Source organism: Pocillopora verrucosa, chromosome 3 (genome assembly GCF_036669915.1).
Source record: "Pocillopora verrucosa isolate sample1 chromosome 3, ASM3666991v2, whole genome shotgun sequence".
Taxonomy (NCBI): domain Eukaryota; kingdom Metazoa; phylum Cnidaria; class Anthozoa; order Scleractinia; family Pocilloporidae; genus Pocillopora; species Pocillopora verrucosa.
Window position 1 is genome coordinate 29,193,853 of NC_089314.1, and position 24,261 is coordinate 29,218,113.

The following is a 24,261-nucleotide window of genomic DNA, read 5'->3' on the forward strand; positions in this document are numbered from 1 at the left end:
TGAAGTATCATAAATATATCTTATTAGACGTTTTGGTGTGTAGTATCGCTGAGTACTTTTACGAGTTGTGTCGTATTTTGACGAGCCTATAGGGAGAGTCAAAATAGAGACAACGAATAAAAATACTCAAGGATACTACACACCACAATGTCTAATAAGCTACTGACTATCCAATTGTTTTTTTTTTTTTTCTGTTAGTCTTTCTGCTCATTTCTCACAAGGTGGGAAAAGCAAAGCGGATAGAGAAGCGTAACGTCCGCAGCCGAATGGTTAAACAGGTTTTTCTACAAAATAACCAATTCTCCAAATAACCGTTCGATATCGCAGGATATGTGCACTCTATTCGCGCGTTATTTGTACTTTACTTTGTGCAGCTGGATAATAAAGAGATTCTCCTCTCATCGTCTGTGGTTAACGAAGTGAATAAAATTAAATTGGAAAAAAGTGCGCATCCGGAACTGTAGATTCACGTTCAAATATTTGTCAGAGAGTGATGCGAGTGATGTCACCACAACTAACATAAAACTTCGGGTAAAATTCTTCAGATAGTGAGTACAGTAATTTAGTGTTAACTCACGACCTTGAAGTACGCAAGTGGCTATGAAAAGTGAAAATGTTCGCAGGGTAAGTCGTCCGTGTCGGAGTAAAATATCCGTTTAAAACACATTAGAGGTCGTCTTCGAAATTATGGTCGCCAAATACACATGAATATATTATTTGAGTTTCACTGAATTTTATTACAATCGTGGTTAATCAGTTTCCAGCAATTTAATTAAATCTAGGATATTAATGGTTGTCATACATTTGTTGTTGAAACATCGCTTAAAACAACACCATCCGAGAGATACTGAGGTTGAAAATGAAAAAGAAAAATTCCCCGTTTGTCATACCCTTTCATCCACTTCTCTCCCAGCCCGCATGTCCCAGCAGCTATGGCAGTGAAAAAGTGTAGTACCATTGTATTCAGAGATCCTATCACTTACAAACTTCATGCATGGGTCATACAGACCACTTTGTGAGAAAAAATGGTGGTTATCTTGAAGGAAAACATTACATTACTCCTCTCTCTTCACGTCCTTCAAAAACAGAGCTCGAAGGATATTTCAGAATATTGGGAATAACCTTACACAAGCGCATCTCTTGTTTAAGTGACTGAATTGATACCAAGAGCTTCAATTTCTATCTAATTGTGCACCTACCTATTTTTCAAAATATCATTTTAATTCCTTGAGTTTTTTTTTACAATAAGTGATACCAAAATATTTTCAGCGCTCCCCCCTTTGGTAATAATGCTATAATCTAACTGGTCAGTCTAGTTTTCGTACGATGGCAACATTTTTCCTCTAGTCTGAAGCAGCACCCTATGAGCATAATTTTTTGTTTAAATCAGGATTATAAGAGTTACAAATAAATGGTCGAAATATGGTGACATGGAATGCTGCCCAATCAAACCCTTTGAATAAAAAACACTCGTTTTGAATAAGCGAGTTCCTTGAAAATACAAATGTATATAATATTTACGTGTGAAAGTCGATCAATAAATATATAAAACGGGTAAAAAAATGTATTTAAAAGCATTTGAAACACCATTGGTCAACAATCTCTAAAAAATTAAACTAAACTACTTTGCTATAAATAAATTACTCATCTTAGAGCATCTGAGATCACATTACCTCAGAGAAGAGCATTGCTCAGTTTTTCTCGCTAGATTGTACAATGAAGAAGTTCTTTGTGCAAAGAATTATCGCCCTTTCTTGGAACTCAGTTCCCGCTGTCATACACGGGCCACTACAGCCTCAGCCCCTTGATTTGACAAAAATGCACTTCTAGGAAGGTTTAGGCCAGTATGACTTAAAACCTACAAGAGGTTACACTGCTGATCCAATGTTCAAAATATTAAGGTATTCATACATGTACGCTGCTTTGAATGTGCGTATAATTTTGCTTTACATGAATCTCTTTAAAAATCCATGTGATAAGCCAAGATCATAATAAGTCTTGTTTTTCAGTTTCTCTTATGATAAATTAACAGATAATCCGCCATAAAGAGACGAGAAAACCACGCATTTATGTTTAGCTTATCTTTAGAGCAATAAGATTGAGGAGTTTAACAGCTAAGTGTGTAATAAAGCGATGTATTTCTTTCATCAAAGTGATTTAGTTGTGGCATGGCAATAATCGGTTCACCTGGAAAAAAGTTAGTTCTTTTTAGTACCATTTCTGGTCTCTCTTACAACCCAAGTCTCACCATTTGTATCTGTACAAATGAAATCTGGATTTCGACTTCTCATGTCAAACTGTGATTTGACTTCACCGGATGCGTGAGTTGAGCCATCTATGGTGTTATATTTACTCAACAAGATAATGATCCTCTTCTGATATTTCCATGGCCTGCACTAGTTTACTGAAACTGGAGTCTGGATTTGCAAGCAAAGCAGCTGGAGTGTCAAATTCTGCAATCTGGAAAGAAATCAACTTGTAAAAAAAAACTGATCAAAAAACCGAAGTTTGATCTCTCTTAACAAACGACGAGCACTTGAGCATGCATTGAGCTACATGGCTTCATGTCTCTCGAAATTTCTGTTTTTTCCCTTTTCAGAACAGCATCTGTCTTATTTTGCTGAAAGTTAATTGTAATTCCTGCACGCCTTAACGAACTTCGTCTATCACTTAAGCTAGATCACTACAGATCACAAGCAGAGGTTCAAGCAGCTCTGTTTTTTCATACTGACCTTCCCATGATCCATGACAAGAATCCGATCAGAATCCATTACTGTGTGCAAGCGATGAGCTATCGTGAGAAGAGTGCAGTGCTTAAACGACTCACGGATCGTGTCTTGAATCTTTGAGTCTGGAGAAAGTAAATTAGATCCTCACTTCAAACAAAGAAAAAACTAAGGAAGCTTATTTCTAACTCTTGCAGTAGTGATCGAGAAAATAAGGCAATAATACAGCGTCGATGTTACTTCTTTTGTGCTCTAAGGAAGAAAACTGGGAACGTTTTTGTTTCTCAAAAATAAAAATTGCCTTACTCAAAGTTCATTACAGTGAGCTGAAGTACGTGTAACATTGACCAACATTGTGGTTGAGCTACATGAAAATTAACGAAAAAAAGACTTGGAACAAAGCATCGAAAAGCAAATCATGTTTTACCTGTTTCAGGATCAATTGAAGCTGTAGCTTCGTCTAGTAATAGAATCTGTTTAAATAAAACTTACATTAACAGGAAGATAACAGAGAAACACGTGGAAAATTATCACAAAGTGTGCAACTATTATCCAATGAAGACAGTTGCTATAATTAACAATAATTCATTGTTCCGCTAAGCGGCGAGGTAAATATCCACCACATTCAACGTCACTGAGGTGAGTAATTGTTTTATTATATACTCGGAGGTAAATGGTAGTTGCTACTCATTTCCCAACCAGCCAATCAGAGCACGCGAAAATCACTTTTAACTTCTGTGGTTTATACTAAAAGCAAGATATTGATAATATTCGGTTCTGATTCATTGAAACTAACCTTGCTATTCCTCAGCAAAGCTCTCGCCATACAGATCAACTGACGTTCACCCACGGAGAAGTTTTCGCCATTTTCAGAGACTGGTGCCATGAGCTGAGCAGGCAAACTGTCCACCTGAAATGAATGATCAAACCTCAACTGATACATTTGCAGTAAATTATGTCAACGTGTATAGACATCCTATAGAAAGTGAGCCATATGAAAGGTTACTATGTTAGGATGTCAGTTGGTTGAGGCCATGCTGTCAGTAAACCAAACAAGTTTAAGAGATTAAAAATCAGAGGCAGCGAGCCACTGAACTCGGGAAATGAATGATGAAGAGGTATGAAGTCGAGGTCACTGAACTGACTTCGTATTTTTAAACTTTTGGTCAAGTAAGGTCACGCTTTATGTACATGGTCAATTGGAAAGCACATTTGTCAGTTTCACATACGCTCTGCATATGTAGCGGAATGAATAGTGCCTCTCCTTTCAAGCGAAGGATCCTTGGATTTCGCTATCAGATGATCTGCCAACTGAGCTACAGAGAACTTGTTGGCGAGCGAGGCCATAAGCTCGAATTCAAAATCGTCCTAGTTGTATACTGCAACAACAGCTATGCCGAAAATATCGTCTGTTTGAATAGATTAAGAAAGATGGTAAATTTTAAGCTCACCGTCGAACATCTGTCTTCAAGTTTACATAGGTTAAACAAGGAAAGTAAAGGACTCCAAAAAAATGCATACTGAGAGGTTAAAAAATATATTCTGCAGGTTGTTTTTGTTTTTGCTGTCTTAAAGTGTAATACAAAAGAAACGCTGCCGTCTAGCGTTTTATTTTCTTGGTAAGACGTTCGGTTTTCGATCAGCCTCACGCAAATACACGGATATTCAGCCACCTCAAGTTTCACTCAAAACGTTGTTACAGGAAGGACCCACCGTTTCTCGTAAATGTGCTCTCTCGAGGGCAGTCCATATTTCATTGTCACTGTGTTCTTTGAATGGATCCAAGTTGTACCTGAAAAGAAAAGATTTTTAAGTGAAAAAAACAACAGCGAAACAATGCAAAACGAAAGAACAGCAGATGCCAATACAGCGTAAGAAGAAATAATTTACCTGACAGTACCCACAAATAGCACTGGGTCCTGAGGGATGATTGATATTCTGGAGCGAAGATCTTCCAAACCTGGAAGATGGTTTAAATTATATCTCTTGTTGTTGTTGTTTTTTTTTTAATGAATCTGGCTAGTGGCTAATCTCGTTTCGTATAGTCTCTAAACTTAAAGAACCGGTTATTTACACGAGGTCTGACTCAAACCACGGTTAAACAAAAGCGGTTGGCCTTAGAGATTCTCTATAAAAGGGTTGAGTAAATTAAATGAATGTCACTCCACTGGTAGCAAAATTAACCTTCAGATCAAAAGGTTCGGCTAAATCGTAGACAGTTCAGAACGCAGTATTGTTAAACAACGGCTAAACTTAGTTTAAATAACCAGCCCTTTAAATTTTTAAAAGGAAAGGATTTCAACTTCCAGAATGACAGACCCACCGCAAAAAAAAAGCTGTCGAAATTTCATAAAATTGTCATAGGCCTACAAAAGTCGTTTGACCCCAACAAATCGCTTTGGCGAGCGAGTTATTCCATCCATGCGCTTGAGCTGCCGAGACGATCGGTTAAAAACCACATTAATCAGGATAAAAACTACAACCAAGGGAGCCAGACCCAGAAGAAACCATAGAAACACTGTGGCAATCATGCCGCTCGAAATGTTTTAGATCACAGAAGAGGTTAAAGGTTAAATAGGTTAACAAAGGAGCCCCAACCGTACCACAAAATAAATGCCAACACAAAAAGACACTGCCATGAAAACCTGACCAACCTCTTGTTTATGATGGTTGAATAATTTACTCTACGCAATGCCACTTAGATTTCAAATATGCTTATAAACCTTTATTCATAAATGGCTTAATTGCCACATTTGCCTGGCAGTCCTTGACAAAAATCTAATTTTCACTCAAAAGTACGGCCAAAAACGTTTTTTAGCATGCTCATAAAATAATAACAATCATGTCCACCATTATGAAAGCGGTTAATGGGGTAGAAGTCGATGGGATCCAGCTCTAATCAAGAAAAAGAAGGGCATTTTTACGTTTTCCTAAAACGAAAAGCCATTTCAAACAGCCATAATATGGTTAATAACTGTTATACAAACCTATTTGACGTATGTCGACATCATCAATATGCATGCTGCCCTGCTCAGGCTCAACTAATCGCCATAGTAACACCCCGAGGGAGGATTTACCAGAGCCTGTTCGACCGACAATGCCAATCTTCTCACATGTCCGGATTTCAAAGGTGATATCGTCCAACACCAGAGGCAACCCATCGCGATATCGCATCTGTCCAACGTAAAAGCTATCTAGAGTTTCTTTTTGTATTTTATGAAGGTAACAGAGTTACAAAGGCATGACTTTGACGCTGCTGCTGGGCTACAATAACCAGGCAGTCGTTTTCCTACATATAAAAGACCCCTTACAGTAGACCTATTTTTCCATAAGGGTAAGGGGAATTAATTTCTCTTTGTGGTTAGATTTCCAGACTATACAATACTTCGATAACCATTTATATGATAAACTAAGTTATAAACGCCTTTTGATTGGTTCTAACTTATGATCTATGGAAGGTCAAGGTCAGATTTTTTAATCAGATGAAACGAATTGATTCCATATTGCCTTGGTTCTGTAAAGTAATATGCGGCAGGAACATCAGTGGTTCCTACCACACTTTTATGTCATCTATAAACTATCATTGTGCCGACCCAGGGCAGCATGTAATCTCTTTATTAATTACATTCCGGGTTAGGGCGAGTATAGGAGAGATAAATGTGAACAGACGGACCCAAACCAAGATCAAAAGCATCCATTTGCCAACCCATTGTCTGACCCTTTCGCTTATTGACAAAGTTATACGAACTGAAAATATTCTGAATGCGCCGAATACTTGAGCATATCCAGCAGGACAACGGTCTCCTTACCTTAACACCTGACATCTTTATCACTCCACCATTTGGCCAATCAGGTGCAGGTTTCCTATTCGGGATTTCCAGTTCAGCTTCACTGGGCACAGAGCGGATATAATAGCTGATTCGCTCGACGCTTGTGAACCGCGCCTCTGTTTCCGCCACCTGTCGGACAGTGAACTGGAGCAAGGATGTCATCTATACATAGTAAAGGGAAAACGTGTTACTAAGAGACTCTGATTATTGAGAACGATTATTTTTGTTTTCGTCTAGTCTCGAGCGTGGAACAAAAGAAAAATTCCTCATGAGGAATCGAACCTCAGACCTTCAGATTCTGCGTCTTGATACATTACGACTGAACCACAGATAATCTAAGGTAAGCCAGACCATTGCGAGCGTGGCAGCGTTGTTCCATGCTCGTGTTAAGACTGAAAAACATCTTTCTCTATTTAACGAATTCAAAATCTACGGTCTTTCTAATTCTGTTTACACACATGGTGCTTTCCACATTTCTGATCCAAGCAGTGTGCAGAACGACTCTGAGCTGTATGAAGCTCAAACTTACGAAACATACGGACAATTGTCTTGAAATCAGCTTCAAGGTATGGGAAAAAACTGAATGTCCAAAGAGGAGAATGTAATGAAAGAGTTGCACAAAGTTTCTTGCAATCCTGTGATTTGTGGTAGGTAGGTAAGTTACAGATGGCTAGCGTGTTCCTGCAATTTTCGTACATATGTAGCTATTTACACCGCGTAGAATTTGGAAAGTGACGATTTGATCTGCACATATTAAGAAAACTTAACGCAATTACATAAACTAAGGCCTGTACTAGGCTTACACCCATTCCTCCTAGATACCATTGCGGGTAGCAAAGAATCCGCTAAATTAGTCTCCGTTTCAACAGATGGCTTTGTATCTCTGTTAAGTCGTGTTCAAGAACTGTCCACTTCCGAATTCTTCCCTCAGGCTTTATTTTCTGAAATTTCTTTAGATGAATGTTGCAACTAAGGACTAATTTGTCTCATGACATAATAATGTTGACCTTAGGCTTTCTTACCCTCAGCGAGTACGTCAACACAAGACCTAAAAATGCTGGAGGTAGAGTTCCCTTGATAAGCACCACCATCAGACCTGCTATGCCAACTATACAGATTGTCAGCATGTCAAGACGAACCGCCAACCAGCGCTGCGCGCAGAAAAACATGAAAAAGGGCCTTGTATTCTGATCAAGGTAGCGTTTAAAAGCTGCGTTGAACTCGGTCATCTTATTGTAAGCGTGTAGAGTGGACAGACCTTGTACCGTGGCGGTTATATGTGAATAGATTGGCGAGCGAGTTATTCCATCCATGCGCTTGAGCTGCCGAGACGATCGGTTAAAAACCACATTAATCAGGATAAAAACTACAACCAGGGGAGCCAGACCCAGAAGAAACCATGGAAACACTGTGGCGATCATGCCGATTGAAATAAAAATACGAACAATGTTTAGTGACGATGCGTCAACGTTGAAAGGAAGATGTATGTCTATTTCATCAAGATCTTTCGAGAACCTGTTCAGAATCCTTCCAGTGGGTGTGGTGTCGAAGAATGCCATTGGAGCGCGACAAACTTTGTGAAACACTTTGTCGTGGAGATGTGAGGATGATTTGAGCGTGAAGTGGACCATCAGGTAGGATTTAATCAAGATTCCTAAGAAGAATCCCACAGCAGAAAGGGTGTACACCATGATGTAGAAGTTGTTAGTAGGATTTCCGGCTATGATGCCGGATTTTTCCGGAGTTATATTAAGAAATTTCTGAAAATAAATGTGAATACATCAACCGCAAGTAAAGCATATTTTATCTTCCTAGGTATATTAGGAATATTGAGTGGGTTTTGAAAAGCTTCAGCGTGGTAAAAGGAGGGAAAACGAAAGAAATAATGCTTTTTTCCTATTGGTTGAGTGGAGTGAAGGAAAGTCAATGCCATCTCACATTACCTGAGACAAGCAATTGAAGAATCCCACTTTTCGGGTTTGCTGAGGTAATGAGTAGCACGAGACATGTAAAACTAACCTGTTCAGATGCTGCATTCAGCCAGATGCCGAGCCATGTATCAATAAACAACTGTCCACAGAGACAAGCCGTCACAAATAACATCAGGAACAGAAATATACAATAACCTACAAAATAAACACAAAAGTGTCTTTCGCCGTCCCTTGGCCTCAGCTTCCGTAATCACCTAAGCAAACTATACTACCCACTAGAGAAGAATATCGCTCCACAAAGTCATAACGGTTATTGGGACAATTTCGGCCAATTACAGCAACATTCATTCAACATTCATTCAACATTCAATCAACATTCATTCAACATTCATTCAACATTCATTCAACATTCATTCAACATTCATTCAACATTCATTCAACAGCGCATTCAACAGCGCATTCACTTGAGTCTAGACCAACTTGAAGAGCGACATACAAATACGAGTCACAAACCAAAACGTGAGGAAGAAGAGGAAAGATCAATCCCTGTTGTAAAAGAACATCTTGAAAACTGTCGAGATATTTTTGCCACTTCGGCTGGTCTGAATAGTCTGCTCTAAGACTAGTTCATATTAATACTGCCCACATGAACAGCCTGAGGCGACGACAACATCGCCATATTTAGTGAGACAACTTCTCATCAGCAAGGGTATATGTTTTTTAGTTTACATTGTCAATCTGCTCTCCCGGTTCTAAATAAAAAATTCAAGTTTGCATGGTTAATAGAGGAACCAAACGAAGATAAAAATTTTCTGCTTGTAAAAAGTTTGAAGCGGGTCCCACTGAATCAACCAACCTCCAGCAGACTTCATGTAGATCTTGTAAGTTTGAAATGTCACTGCTCCTTCAGCTCGATCTTCTTGTTGAATAAGTTTGCCAGCTGTGATCAAAAATGAAAACTGTTAAACGATTGTCACTAACTTAGACCAGACAAATTGAGAACCACAAAAATATTGGACTACCAGTCAATTCCCATTTCATGAGCTGATGCTCTCTTCGTGGCTATTTTATACTTCTGTTTGCTTATACCTGCACCGAAAGAGGCATCATGCAAAAAAACACAGGCGTGAGCAAATATTAAGGAGGACTCATCGCAGTATAAAAACTAAACTGAACGGTCTATTTTCGATGATGAGTGAGTAATTTCGTATCAGATTTCCAGGCGAGGTCACCAAGCAAGGTGATCATTTACTGCGAAGCTCACGATTTCATCATTATTTGTTATTTCCAGTGGCAGCCGGTTACCTTGCTGACGTCTCTCCTTTTCATCCACCTCTCTCCTAGCAGCCGCCTCAACCTCCAGTCCACTCTTCTTCGAACTTCGCCGTTTGGCACTGCCACGGGAACGTCTGCTAATTCGATTGTTGAGTTTGAAGGGCTCAAAGTTGCCATCCGTGAAACTGTCTCGAGTAGAATTATTCCTTTGACCAACTGAGAGTGTCCTTTCAACAAGTTTGCGGATGCCATCTGGTGATAATGGCGTGGTAGGACTGTCTGGTTTTTGTTGTGCATCAGGAGTGGGAAGAAATGCGTCCTCTTCGTCTTCAAGAAGCTCCTCTTCGACTTCTCTGATGAACAGGCGAATCAAGGTGGCAAATTCCTTTAAAAAAATAATAAAAATAATAATGATGATGATGATGATGATGATGATAATGATGATGATGATAATAATAATAATAATAATAATAATGATAATATCAACAACAATAGAGGGGTACAAGATCGCCCAGCTAAATGTTATCATAGATGTGGTGGGCGGGCGAAGATGATCTGAAGACGGAGATATGACAAGCATCTATGGAAAAGCAGGAAAGCAAGTTTTGGAAAGAATGCGGAAAGCAGTACTATGCACCACTCTGAACATTGACAGAGTGTTCAAAATCGCGACATCATAAAAATTGCAACATTTCATTAAAACTTTTAGAGAATTTTTTAGTTATGAAGAACTTTTATTTATATATTCATAATTTTTAGACCTTTTACGTTAGAATTCTTGTTTAGCAGATGGATCACGTAGTCACACCCTAACTTGTAATTTTTTAATGCATCCAGAGGCTTTCACTGCATATTAAAATAATTATAAAAAGATCAACAGTTAAAGCTACTACGCTTTAAGGTTGAAGAAATCTTCTGTTATCGTGAGCAATTTATTTTGTAACTTAAGGGGACACACTATAAAACGAAAATTACGAAAAATTCACAAACGAATTAAAAAACCCCGCTCAATATTTGAGTATAAACAAAAGAGCTGTTACCCCATTATTGCGTATAAGTTCTTCATAGGTCCCTCTTTCAGCAATCTTGCCACTTTTCATGTATAACACGACATCACACTGACTCAAGTACTGCAAACAAAGAATAAAACATGCAGCTCATAGTGCACCGTAATAACAGAACAAAGGCTATCAAATGCCAACCTTTACACAGAAATTTCACCGTAGGCATTCATATAAAAATCTCCGACTGAAAATTAATTCTGTGTTCCATTCCAGGGTTTTGACTCGTTCTCTTTTGGCAAAATTAGAGACTTCTTCAAGCAATTTGCCTCCTTTTTCCAGACACACAAAGTAACCAAAATGCATTTCGAGCACAAAAAGAGCGTTACAATGTTTAAGAATCACTTTGATTTTGACTCCATCAACATATTATATGAAATTCGACTTAAAAAAAGGAACATTTCAGCCAGAAATAAAGCAGTTGAAAATTTAAAACTATTTTCCATTCCTCTCCAGTTCTGGAAAACTACATACATTAGGCATATTTCTACCTCATTTAATAGAATCCCGACTCAGTGGGTTGACAAGCTGGTGACCTGCTTTGTTATCGTAGATATCAATTCTAACTCGCCCCAAAACAGACTCGTGCCCACACTGCAAAGTAACAACCTAACGTACCTGTAGCTGATGTGTTGCAAAAATAATGGTTTTATTCCAAAGGGCTCCTTTAATACAGTGCTTGAAAATGTGCTGTCCAACATGCGCGTCAACTGCACTCAGTGGATCATCTAACAAATATATATCCTACATGAACACAAATAAGACACAGTCATACAGAATGACGAAAACTGTACATGTTTCGCTTTTCAAAACAGAATGATCATCTCACCATGTCATAGTACAGGGCTCTTGCTAAACTGATTCTCTGCTTCTGTCCACCACTGAGATTAATTCCGCGTTCACCAATCTTCAGCATGAAGACATAAAGAAATCATCACGGAAGAGTGAAATTTGCATGATTGTCGAAAAATCAAAACCAAACGCTATTACTAAACAAAGTTAAATGTCTCAACGAGGTAATGAGAACTCAAACCAAACAAAGCGAAGCGGTTAGCGCGTGGAGAGGGCTGGGAACCATTCAATTTTTTCTTCTGGTTGGCTGAAGGGTAGAGGTGTGAAGACCAATCACATAGCGAAATGAAGATCATTTTTACCGATGTAATCCCGAATCACTTTCGAGATTTAGTTGAAAATTGCTCTAATACTCATCAGGTAATCTATCCCTTTGGTTAAATATCCATGTTCCAAACTAAAATCTCTTCCTTTCGTTCGCCATCGAACTGAAGCCAACACTTTCCACAAACAAAGAAGGTTTAAGAGTCAGTCGTAACATTTTGTCACCTATAAAAACATTTTAGCGAAACATTAAAAAACGCAAGAAGAAGGTAATTTTCACCTCCGTTTCATCACCATTGGGTAATATTTTAAGGTCCTGCTCCAAACTACAGGCAAAACGGGCAGTTTTATATCTGAAATAAAACGTGAAAATAAAATAAAATCATTATCAACACAGCACACTTGCATCGCTACTCCTAGCAAGCCATCGCTTTCTAGTCTACTGATCCCCTCCCTTCCAAGCCTGACTCATAAAGCGAGGTCAGTTGGTTTCCACTTGAATTTTTTTTTTTAACCGGAAGATGGACACAGAAAGAAAAGCGACCAAATATCACACACCACTTATAAGTTTGTCTGTATGGCTCGTAAGAACGCATTGTAAAGTTGGTTCACTAACCTTGAATCATTGTAAGGTTTTCCCAATAAAATGTTCTCCTTTACTGTGGCGTTCATAATCCAAGCCTGGGGTGCAAGTAATGCGCATGTTAGGTGCAATGCAGCGGATACACTTAATTGATTGTGAACATGATCATCGCGCGAGGTATAAGACCGAATTCAGTCGCAAGCTGACATGAAAGTAGATTGAGACGTTAGATGAACAGGTTTGGGGATTTTTCTCGCAGTCTTTACATTAATGTAAAGTACTGGAAGTTAAGTCAGACAGCACTATTCTGTTTTGGAGGTACAGTCACACGATACTAACTGGAGGTACAGTCACATGGTACTGATTTGTACCGGAGACACTTTGGCACGTTACTTACCTGTTGAGCGACGTACGCAATGGATCCACCAATGGTAACATTCCCCTTCTGAATCCTCATCTGAAAAGCAACATGCATTAGATTTATGCATCTAGGACTAAGTGTTACTTATGCAGTGCAATGAATTAATACAACTTTATTTCATACACTACAGCAATAAATGCAAAGACCTCTTCCATTCAGTGATCAAGGAAGCACACAATGTCTTGTTGTTTGGGTTAGTAATGTCGATATCTTTTTCACAAAGCTCAGAAAGTGAAAAGAATAAAATGCCTCTGCGTCTTTCCTCGCTATCTGTGAATACATCCTTTAAGTAAATGAATGATTAGTCATGGAGTAGGAAGTGCTTCCTTTCCAGTAGTCTAGCGCTTAAGTCGAAATGGCGATTTAACGGTTGAAGTAGACAGCGAGCGATTTTCTAGTCTTCTTCCCAAGCTACTAGCATGACGAACCTGGCCAAGGAGAGCTTGCAAGAGGGAGCTTTTACCACTCCCCACGCTTCCACAAACACCAATCAAGGTTTTCTGTTAAAAAGACAAATGAATAAAAAATAGATAAAAAAGAAACGCAAAATAAGCCGCCAAGTCGGCAATTAAACTTCGTGTAACGAATTCTGTGAAATACTTAAAGATACTCAAATATAAAAAAGTAGAATACACAAAGATACCTTGTTGACAGTGAGATCGATGTCAAACAATGTTGACTCCAGAGTGGTTCGCACTTCAACAGGGCCAGGGCCACGCCCACGGGGCCCACCCTGTTTAGACCCTTTCTTTGTAGTATTGTCACGCCCTTCCTCAAGAAGCTTCAAACCTACAAACGTCAGAACCTGCCATTTACGGTTTTTCGAACTTGAAAAAGGGATCTCCGAGACCAGAGTTTCAAAACACACGAAGTACTTTGCTCAAATTGGAACGAACAATTAAGACATCTGTGATAATCGTTATCATACTTCATTTCCTTCACGGAAAATTGGAAATGAAAACAGAATAAATGTAACTTTCAGTTCTACGGTGCATTCCGTTAAAGGAAATCGTCAATCCAGGACTGGGTTACTCATCCGTATGCTTCTAATTTTATGCAAATCGTTTTGTTCCAAATTCCTCTTTCAGGCCCACAAAATTATAAATGCGTAAATTAGACCTGTAGAGCCAGGAAATTTTGTGCAGAAATTATAAACTTACCATCCTGTCCGGCTTTTTCAGCACCTTCTCCGTTCTGTTCCTTAACCTCATTAGAGTGCACCTATAAACGACAGACACATATTTGACATAGATTATAAAGATTTCTTTGGGTGATGGGGACCTACTCTTTTCACGAGACTCTTTTAAACATTCTGTTTTGCCGAAGCTCGTTGCCCAAGAGGTCTGGGTTTATAGCTGCCTGACGCTATTAAAATCAGGTATAACCCATGTCGATGAGATAAAAGTTTTTTAAAAGGTTTTAAGTATAAAAAGATTTCCGGGTTTAAAGAAAAGAGTCCACGAAGCTATTAAACATCAACTTGGCACTAATTGATATGTTTCTCCGTCTCTTTTTTCTTTTTTTTTTCTTAGTAGCACAAACACTTCTTTTCACACCAGTTAAACGGTACCTTGTCCCAGGCAAAGGTAGCTCCTGATATTGAGAGAGACACTTGAGGGTCGGCTGGTCTTTCAACAAAAGGCTGAAGTTCTTCCATTACCATCAAACTCTAAAAAATTTAATCAAATAACGAGTTAGCATTTAGCATGCAATTACTGTAATAGTGTGATTAGTTTAAAGAGCTGCAAATTAAAGATAATAATATCATCAGATTGATCAGGACATAAAATTAGTTCACCTTGTTGAACGTCTGTTTCAATTAGTCGGGGCTTTTAACTCTCTTGAGTTGTAAGAAATCGTGAAATTTTGGGATTAAATAATGAGCAAACTGGTATTTTCATATTCTCATAAACACTTTCCAGTTAGATCTAATTAAAATAGATCATGCTGGATTGCTTGAGTGTTCTTACAAAAGATGATTTCCAGTGGGCTCTTTGATGACATTTGGTTACAGTTTCAACACTAAGATGCATACCCGAAGTCTTTTCAGTGCAATCCTCCCTTCAGCCAGAGATCTTATCCCAAATGGTAAAATGGCCAAAGAAAACACCAAAACATTGAAGAGCGTCGTCACTGTGAATGCCTGGAGAAAAGGATGTTATCATAGCATCAAATATAATCTATGTGGTAAAAGCAAACAATAATTCCCAAATACCGACCGCTTGCCACTTTGACAGCTTATAGTGGAAGCTACATGTAAAACTAACGGGCAACCAAAACAGCCTAACAATAGCGGAGGTACCATAAGACAAGCACTAGTGTCTCTAAGGCAATGCACTCCTTAAGTAAGAAAGACAAAACCCATCCTGTATTCTCATTGGCTGCCTGAGCAGGTAAAATGGGTCTACTTATTTTTCATCCAAATAGATACTTCTTACATTGTACTTCTCAGCCTTAAAATAATTTGTTTGGCAGTTTCATCTGCAAAGGAGTCAAAGAATTCCTGATCCCTCCATCCTAAGACAGGGGAAACAATGATTGGTGCAAAAGTATTTTTCTATTCACTGAGACAATATTTTCCACATTATTATTATAATAATTGTTATTATAAATATCATTATTATTGTTATTATTACTATCATTGTTATTGTTGTGGTTGCATCATCCATTTGACAGTTTGATTTAAAAAAATTTTGATTATTATTATTATTATTATCAAAAAGTCTAATCCTTTGTTAAGTAAGCCTGTTTGGTGGGTATAGGAGGCTGTGCTGGCCTTGTATTGGTGTCATATTGGTGGAACACAAATGCAACATGGAGAACTTGCTTTGAACCATAACATACCCATATAAACAAGAAACACTCATACCTGTGATTAAATTAATTAATTGTGAAGATTAAAGATGAATTTATAATTACTAAATGATTAATAAATAATTAATTACTTGTGAAGTAGTGAGATTCTTGCCAGTAGCAACATGTACACTGAATGTTGCTACAGTGGCAATAGTTGGGACAATTAATGCCATGGAGATGTTTAACCCTTGGAGAAAAGCACTCTTCATGAGGTGCTTTCTCTCCTGATGACGAATACCTAGAAAAACAAAGAATAAAAAGCAAATTAATGATTGTTCAAAACACCTCCACTACATAGACATCAGTGCCAATAGTGATTACCATGCTAGAACTGAACTGCAGTAAGAAACATGGAGACTAAATGCAAGATTATGAATAGAAAGGACTGAGTTTGACTGTAAGTTAGGAACATTGTGTCCTTTTACACTGCTGCTGTCCAATAGGATCTGTATCAAATGGATTCCTGCACATTTTACTGAAGAAGGACTTATTCTTGAAAACACTGAGTGAAATCTACTTTGATCACTTTTTTAGGTTTATAGTCAAGTGATTGCTCCACTATGCAAGTTTTTACCTACACTCTAACCATCTCAAAAGTAGAGCTGCTGTGTGTCTGCCACACATTTATTCACCCTTTGTTTGGCAATAGACTGATTTTTTTCAGTCCTGAGAGTGTTAGATCAATGCTCTTGGACAGAAATTGTGAATCACAACTGACATGTCTGACAAGAAGGTGTCAATGACTTGACCTACAGGACTGGTGAACCTGTGGATCAAGTAACTGAAAATGATCAGCTATTTAAAAAATGACCACACCCATACCACTTATTGCTTTAGCAAATGACTTCTCCCAAGCATACATCTTGATAAGTTTGATACAGTTCAATATTTCATTCATCATTCGGACCTTAAAAGAGGAATACATAAACACAAAGTTGAATCACTTCCATGTTGGTCAAACTTGGGGACAAAATACATTGTGTGGTATATTGGTGGTTGCACCAGAAAATTTTGTCTGCATCAGGTATAATTCTCTATAAATGAGGAATTTTTAAAAAAAAAAATTACAAAAGTCAAGTCATCTTTAGCAAGTAGCAAAAAAAAAGAAATTAGCATGTATTGACTTAATCTAATTGAATTTTGCAAACTCCCTGGCTCACTAATTCTACTGCTCTTAGTTAGAGGGAGGTACTGAGAGCAGAAATATCTCAAGTAGGGAACATTACAACCCTAATATCCCACATTCAGTGTGAAAACCACTTCAGAACTGTTGCCTGATTGGCTCAACTGGGAGAGCACTGGGATGCCATGTAAGAGGTCATGGGTTTAAGCACCATATCAGACCAACACAAAGGGCTGGTTATTTCAATGAATTTTAGCCATTGGTTGACAAAACTGTATCCTAAACAATTCTCAAGTTAGCTGAACCTTTAAACTGAACATTTATTCATGTGAAAAGTGTCAAAACACCTGAATGCTAACAGTGGAAGGACATTTCCTAAATTAAATCAACCCTTTTATTGAGAAAGCCTGAGGTCCACTGCTTGCATAAAACCATAATTTGGGTTAGAATCATGTAAATAAGGGCTATAAGGGTCCAAATATGATGCATAAGGACTGAAACTTGTCTCACATGGCTTAAATGTCGTTAGCTGACGAAAGAAGTTTAAGAGGGATAGGTAACTGTACATGAATGTTAATTGTCTGCACCAAGACAGGTGGAGAAGGATAGAGAACATACAACATGTTGCTGTTATAAGTTGCTCTCTTAACTGCTCAGGGATAAAATATGCAGTACATGTTGATGCTAAAATTCATTTTATAATCATACACTAATTTGGTGACTGTTATTCTACAGAATGTAAAATTTTGCACCTACCCTCTGATCTGACACTTTAACTACTTTGGTGCGAAATTTTCCTTGAAGTTTACCAATAACAGCCTGACAAAAACAAAAGTAACATAATTATAGATGTTAAAATCGCCGAAAAAGTTTTTATAATTTTCACACTGCATGCATCACTTACAGTTAAATGTTGAGGAGAGGAAAAGGCAAATAGGACATCTACACATTTATATTATTTCATATTGTACCACTGTTTCATACTTTTTTTATTATGTTACCTGGATAGGAAAAAATAGAAGAAATATCCCACATCCTATCAAAGCCGATGGGCCAATATAAATAACTGTGTAAATGATTGTACATGTGATGACAACTGGAAAACCTGAAAATTTAAAACCAAAAGTGTCTTGTTACAGCTGTAAATATTTGTCAGCTGACAAACTAAAAAGTTCATTGTCAGGCCTTTTAATATGATTTAAGTATCATGGAAGCAACTTGGAGAAAATACAATTCCTCACTAAATGAGAAGCCAAAAGTTTTTTCCCCAGCATTTCTTCAGTTTTCCCTGGCAGTTCTCTCACCCATTTATACTCCTGAATGGGGAGATGTTAGGAGAATAAGATATCCTAACCAAGGATGTGGCACAATGATCCAGCTAAACCTGGATCCAATAAGCCAGCATGTTTCACACAGTATCAACAATAGGAGCACGGATGGGTTATAATCAATGGAAATTTGTTAAGAGTCAAATTAAATGTACATCATGATTAATAGGGCTAGCTAATTGTTCATGATTTTTCATGACCCAAACTTAAACTCCAGGTCCCACTTGTTTGATTGGTGGAAAACGCTAGCCATTGAATAAATCTCTACCAGGTAGTGCAGTAAATTTTGTAAATACTTATCTGCTTGATAGCTATTTAATCATTGGATGGCATCATACCCCCTTTGAACAACTGGGTGCAGGAGTTAATTACCAGGCCTACGGAATAATGTTTATAAATGGTACACAAAAGAGTATAAATGCAGAGCTTGAAATATTAATTTTTACAGCTTGTGGAAAACAATGACCTATCACAATGCATGGCATTGAACACTAAAGCAGTCATACTCCATATCAAACAATACACTTTCTCACCAAAAACAAAGCTGCATAGAGCTACACCTTGATAGACTCTGTCTGCATCAGATGCACATAAGTTCACAAACTGTACAAATAAGAATGAGTTTTATGAGTGAAAAATTCCTCACTTTTTTAAGCACACTTTAGGTTAAAATATAATTGTCACTTAATTATCTGCAGCAGAGATGGTACAACACCAGATTAACATATCATAAGGAAATCCTTCTGATATTGACTCTTAATTGACAAAATCTATTTACTCCAATCAAAAGAAAAACTACCTGGGATTAACTCAAAATGTCATTTTAAGAATCACAGGAGAAGTTCAATATTTCCTGTTCACTTGCAAATAGAAAAAAATGATAGAGTAATTGTCAAATTATTGGATCAATGTCCATATCTGAGCAATTTCACACCTACCCCTCCCCTGACCTAACATTAACCCTAACTTGTTATCAGTTGACTGTTGTTGTTTTAGGGGAGGATACAGACACTGATCCAAATTGTAATGAAAATAATTTCTCATACCTCTCCAATGGACCTGTCTCCCACATTCCTTAGTCTTGAAACCTTGTTATAAACCATTGTTAGAATCATAGCTCTAGCCCTGGTTCCAGTGCGAGTATTTGTGAAAAATGACATTGACAAGAACACACTCCTCCCTACTTCTGCCAATAGCAGCCCAATAACCTAATAGACAATGCAATTCATCAATATAAAAATGACAAAAAACAAAATGACAGTAAAAGTGTATAGTTTATATTATGTCAAAACATGGAAGGGAAAACTTTTGATCCTGTGCTAAAGAGTTAAACTTGATTGTAATTTTAAACTTTTTCCCCTTTTTCTTAGTTGTTATGCAGCAAAACTGCACTGTTAGGAAAAAAAAAAGAACAAAATGAAGATATTGAAAAGCCATATATTCAAACTATTCCTAACAAAGTAAAGTAAACAATAACAACATGTCACTGGATACCATTTTTATAATTCTGTTTGGAGTATTGCTCTATGATGACTATTTCTGAACACTCTGATTTCAGGCTTTTCCATTTATGCATAAAAATATTTCTGAAAAAGAAAAAGTCAAAGGTCCTATAACCTACCCAACCAATTCCTTCCAGTCTTGAAGATGAATCCTTTTCTTCTATATATTCCAGAATGTTACGCACAAAGATTGCCTTTAGAATATAGTTACAAAGGGATACAAATGTAACTTAACAGTACATAAACCATTTTCAAAAGCATTTCTTAATCTAACACAAATGTGAAAAAGATATTGCCAAATTGAAGAGTGTAAATACCAAAGAAATTGCACAGTAAATCAGAAAGGTTAAAATGCTGTGTTCAAACTATTTTTTCACTTCTTGAATTACCCACTCAAATAAAAATTTTGAATTTTGCAGATGAAAGTACAAATACACTATATAGAGAACTACATCAGTTAACTTTTCTAGTAAAATCTTTTGGCTGCCAAAAATCATGTTGCAGTTTAAAACATTTCCAAATTCAAGGTTTTCCTATATTAACCAAGTCCAGACATGTTTTTGCTTAACATAATGATTTGTTTGCCAATTTACCAAATAAGTTGGGAAGATTAGGCAATACAATGAGTGTAAGCTGTCAGTATGTGTTTAAAATAAGACGATTAAAATAACCACACTATGAGTAACATACTTATTCAAAAATACTTATGCCAGAAAAGCTAAAAGTCCTAATCTCCTTCAAAGTTGTCATTAAATAAATGAAAGCAGTTTTACTTACTGGGCCAAGGAAGCTGATAAGCTGGGATGAAATTAGAAAAAAAATGCCAAAAAAGATTCTTGTTTTCACTCCTCTTCCGACAACTCTGACAATGCTTGCATTATCAAGTCCTCTTTCTTTTACTTCTTCATTCCACAATCTTATTCCTCGCTTAAAATTGACTTCTGCAGATTCATATGGGGAAATTTTATCGAAATCTTCCAACTCTAAAGATCCTTTAAATCCTTTACGGATGACTGGAGTCGCCCAGGTCAAAAACATCAGTGACAAAAACCCTGCTTCGTCAATTGCAGGTTTAGAAGGATTCCTAAAAAAAAACAAAATCAATCATTTCTGTTCAATATCAGTGTTCAGCCTACTCTCTACAAACTTGTTTTAACCCTCTGACCCTTAAAAGAGGCTAGAATCTAATTTCTTCTAACAATATCACCCCTGAATCACATTTAGGTCACAAGAATAAAGGAATTGATCACCAACTTAGGAAGCTCTTGATTTTTACACAAATTCTCCTTGTCAGCACTTAAGAAACTTATGGAGAAAAGTATGGAGAACTTGTAAACTGATATTAGGGTGTAAAGGGTTCAAACTACAGGGGAATAGACAGTTCTTTCAATCATTCACACAGCTTACACAGTGATCTACATGCATGTTATTGGAAAAATGTGATGTCCTTTTAAGAAGTTGAGGTAATTTATCTTGTCCTCTTCATAAGCAATTTTCTTCCTTATTTTCAGCCTAGCAGGTGAGGGGTTTTCCGTTTTAGAGTAGTTTTATAGTAACTACATAAACAGACCTCCCACTATGAAATAACAAGAGATGCAAATCGTTTGAAAGCGCAAATTGTAACGCGAACATTAGGAAATGAAAGAATTGATGGACAAATTGAAAGTAATTCCAATAGCGGTTTTTTGTAATGCGGGTTACCTTTTTGATCGAATAGAAATGGGTGTCATCTAAGATAATTGGTTGCGATAAATTTCTGTACTGTTCAAAAGTACAACTTTATTGTGAATATTTACACAATTTATTACCGTAGAGGTGGAAAATAAACGTGGTGTACGAGTAGGAATACGAGGGACCAATACAGACGATATCGACACAAACAAAAAGAATCAAAGGAAAGTGATAAGATACTCAGTCAACCGACAATTGATCCCTCATAAATGTAAGCTTACACATCAAAGTAAATACGATATATACACTCAAGCTGTTATAGGTTAGGACATATTTTACCTTCGTGCGAAGGGCAAGAAATTTTTCCAGTTGTACTTGGAAAGCCCTGTTTTCCTTGAGGGTTCTTCATCGGGGTCATTTCCGCTATGATTTCCTTCACTAGTTCTGCCATCAACAACGGGTTCAATGTTAATCAACTCAACCGGTTTGTTTTGTTTCGCAGTGTCGTTGGTAAATTGAACCGAGGGCAGCTCAGGTTCGTCGGGGGAGCGTGAGTTTGAGGGACTTTGTCCTTGATCTGTGCTAATATGTGCGCCATTAGATTCCTCAGAAGCCATGCTGCTGCTTTACAAAGATCACTAATAAATTATCGTCTAAAATTTCTTTTTCTAGCTGAATGGTTGCTGGTCCATCGAACCTTTATACTTTTTGACGTAACATGCTCGTTCCCAGTCGTATGGCTTATCATAAATACAGGATGGAATGGAACCGTAAGGAACACGATGGAACAGGGCGGACGGAACGGAAAGGTCGGGCGAACCGGAGATGTGCGAAGATCAGGGGAGGTGTTTCCAAAAAAGCAATTTTCAGTAAGGAAACTGAAAGTGATTGTTTGGGTCAAACGGTGGATCTTTATCAATACTTAAAAATGTAAATCAGCTAAGAAGTTCGTTCATTAATCGAGTTACCGTAAATATCGAATTGCCTTTCTTAAATCTATAAGGGCCTGGTTGCACTGGAGCAAATTCAAAATTTTCCAATTTTTCTCAAATCGAGCTAATATCTTTTAATAGACCAAAACTTCAGTGATTGACATATACGTCAAACACAACCTATCTCGCTCTTAAAAGATTAAAATATATATATAAATATCGCACGAATTACTGCTCAATAATGTACTCTGTTTTCTTCTGCTGATATTGATCAGCTGGCGCTACCTTTGCTGGCTTTGAAACTTGTGATGGAAGGAAAATTTCTCTTTGAAGCCGTCTTTTCTCCAAATTTCTGCCAGTGACTGGATATGGGCCCAGGCTACGAATCACAGACATTCGATAAAAACAGCGCTCAAACTCTTCGTTTACCTCAAAGAGAAAGGAGCAGCTGAATGTTCTGTCCTGCAATCGCGCGCAACAAACAGACTTGTGAACCAAGGTATCCAAACACTTTTTGTGTAACATGAGAGCCCACTGGTGGTAAGATTGTTCAGTAAAATCTTAATGACCGGCAAATAAGGCCTGAAATTCAAGGAACCTCTGACTGCTACAGTTAAACTGGAAAGACTGCTGGGACGATCCAGTCATGGAAGATAGACAAGATAAGGAGAGTGTTCGGACATTTTCTTTTTAAAGTGTTTTGTCAACAACAAATGTGATGACAACCATTAATGAAACTTCGAATACATTCAATGCGTACCTTCATTTGAGGTACAATCATTCACATCAGTCTCTAAACAGAATTAAAACAGACCCATAGGAAATCATTTATTCAAAATGAGCTGCATCGCTATACGTTAGATTTACATATAAATTTTAAGGTATGTCACGCTCGTTCTCATTTGGCTAGTCTTACTACTTTGTTCTTTTCGGCACTCAAGACGTCAATTCTTTATCATGAGAACTTTTTCCTACAACGCAACTAAACTACGAATTGAGAATATGGCGACATCTAATTTGGAAAACAATTTCTTCACGTTTCATCTTATTTATCTTTATTGCAAAAGAGTTGATCGCTTCAGATCCGAGTCAGAGAACATTTGCATTCAAAAGATGAGAAGGTACCAGCATGAATCACAAGACCCAAAGTAAACCTTTGGGGCAGATATGTCAGTTTTGATCAACATAAATCGATTAACAACAATGTTATAAACGAACTGGTAGGAACAAGAACCTGGGCTTATGAAAATATTGTGAAAATCAAATGGTCTCGGAAGTATCATGAGTGTTAGGTTGTGTTCATTGTATTGAAAGATTTTCACCGTTTTTGATATTCTCAATCATTCAGCTCTCAATTTACTCGATAAGTGAACTTCAAAACTGCTCGGCTATTCCCGGAACAATAATGGAAAAATAACCGACGGTTTCTTGCTCTGGTAAGAGGGGAAATATTCCTGACTGGGGTATGACGGGCGCACTTCAACGATGAGATATGTATAAAAGTATGGAATTCAGCCGCACGTTACTTGCAGGTAAGAGAATTTTCCTCCATAATGTTTGCCTGGTTTGTTTATGCGTAAGCTTGTCGCACATGTGAAACAAACTTTTATCTGATGTTGATTTTCCGATGAATTGATTAAAAATTCCTTTGAGGAATTTTGTCTCGTTTTTTAAGAGTTTGGACTGATTTTTTTTTAAGGTCGATCTCTACATGTTCCACATTGATGCAAGGCCAATTGCTCAAAGATGAGATTTACGCACCCACAGAGCAAAATATTTTCCAATATGTGTTTTGATGAACTCCGAAAAAATCGAAACCATTCTTCGCTTCAGACCTATAATTTAAAATCTTTATGGAGTTTTTCACGCATTCACTTGGTACTTTTCTTGTCGCATCGAGGGCGAC

At 37.5% G+C, this 24,261-nt stretch overlaps 2 protein-coding genes across 2 annotated transcripts in view; one reads left to right on the forward strand and one right to left on the reverse strand.

Moving 5' to 3' along the window:
- Positions 1–723: 723 nt before the first annotated feature.
- Positions 724–22,492, reverse strand: LOC131798168 (ATP-binding cassette sub-family C member 5). Its single transcript, XM_059115815.2, has 32 exons — positions 21,763–22,492; positions 20,530–20,836; positions 19,872–19,946; positions 19,297–19,458; positions 18,784–18,853; positions 17,924–18,027; positions 17,679–17,741; positions 16,622–16,706; positions 15,889–16,037; positions 14,979–15,086; positions 14,514–14,612; positions 14,104–14,164; positions 13,587–13,732; positions 13,372–13,443; positions 12,920–12,979; positions 12,556–12,620; positions 12,220–12,292; positions 11,653–11,730; positions 11,442–11,567; positions 10,803–10,892; positions 9,793–10,147; positions 9,344–9,427; positions 8,576–8,682; positions 7,579–8,316; positions 6,536–6,718; positions 5,714–5,900; positions 4,617–4,686; positions 4,440–4,518; positions 3,523–3,636; positions 3,154–3,199; positions 2,733–2,851; positions 724–2,460 (listed from the first exon to the last, which is right to left on the reverse strand). Exons 1-32 carry the CDS (start codon positions 22,038–22,040, stop codon positions 2,350–2,352), a joined length of 4,464 nt encoding a protein of 1,487 aa, XP_058971798.2. The 5' UTR covers positions 22,041–22,492; the 3' UTR covers positions 724–2,349.
- A 1,029-nt stretch (positions 22,493–23,521) lies between these two features.
- Positions 23,522–24,261, forward strand: part of LOC131793307 (collagen triple helix repeat-containing protein 1-like) — a 43,719-nt gene continuing 42,979 nt past the window's right edge. The window contains exon 1 of the mRNA XM_066163332.1: positions 23,522–23,887. The gene's annotated coding sequence lies outside the window, so the exon portion shown is untranslated. The remainder of the gene's footprint in view (positions 23,888–24,261) is intronic.

Coding starts and splice junctions, on each gene's coding strand:
- LOC131798168 (XM_059115815.2), bottom strand. CDS start 22,040: ATGGCTTCTGAGGAATCTAATGGCGCACATATTAGCACAGATCAAGGA. Junction 18,854..19,296: donor GAGACAGGTCCATTGGAGAG/GTATGAGAAATT, acceptor TTATTTGTACAG/TTTGTGAACTTATGTGCATC. Junction 14,613..14,978: donor TTGCACTGAAAAGACTTCGG/GTATGCATCTTA, acceptor TAAATTTTTTAG/AGTTTGATGGTAATGGAAGA.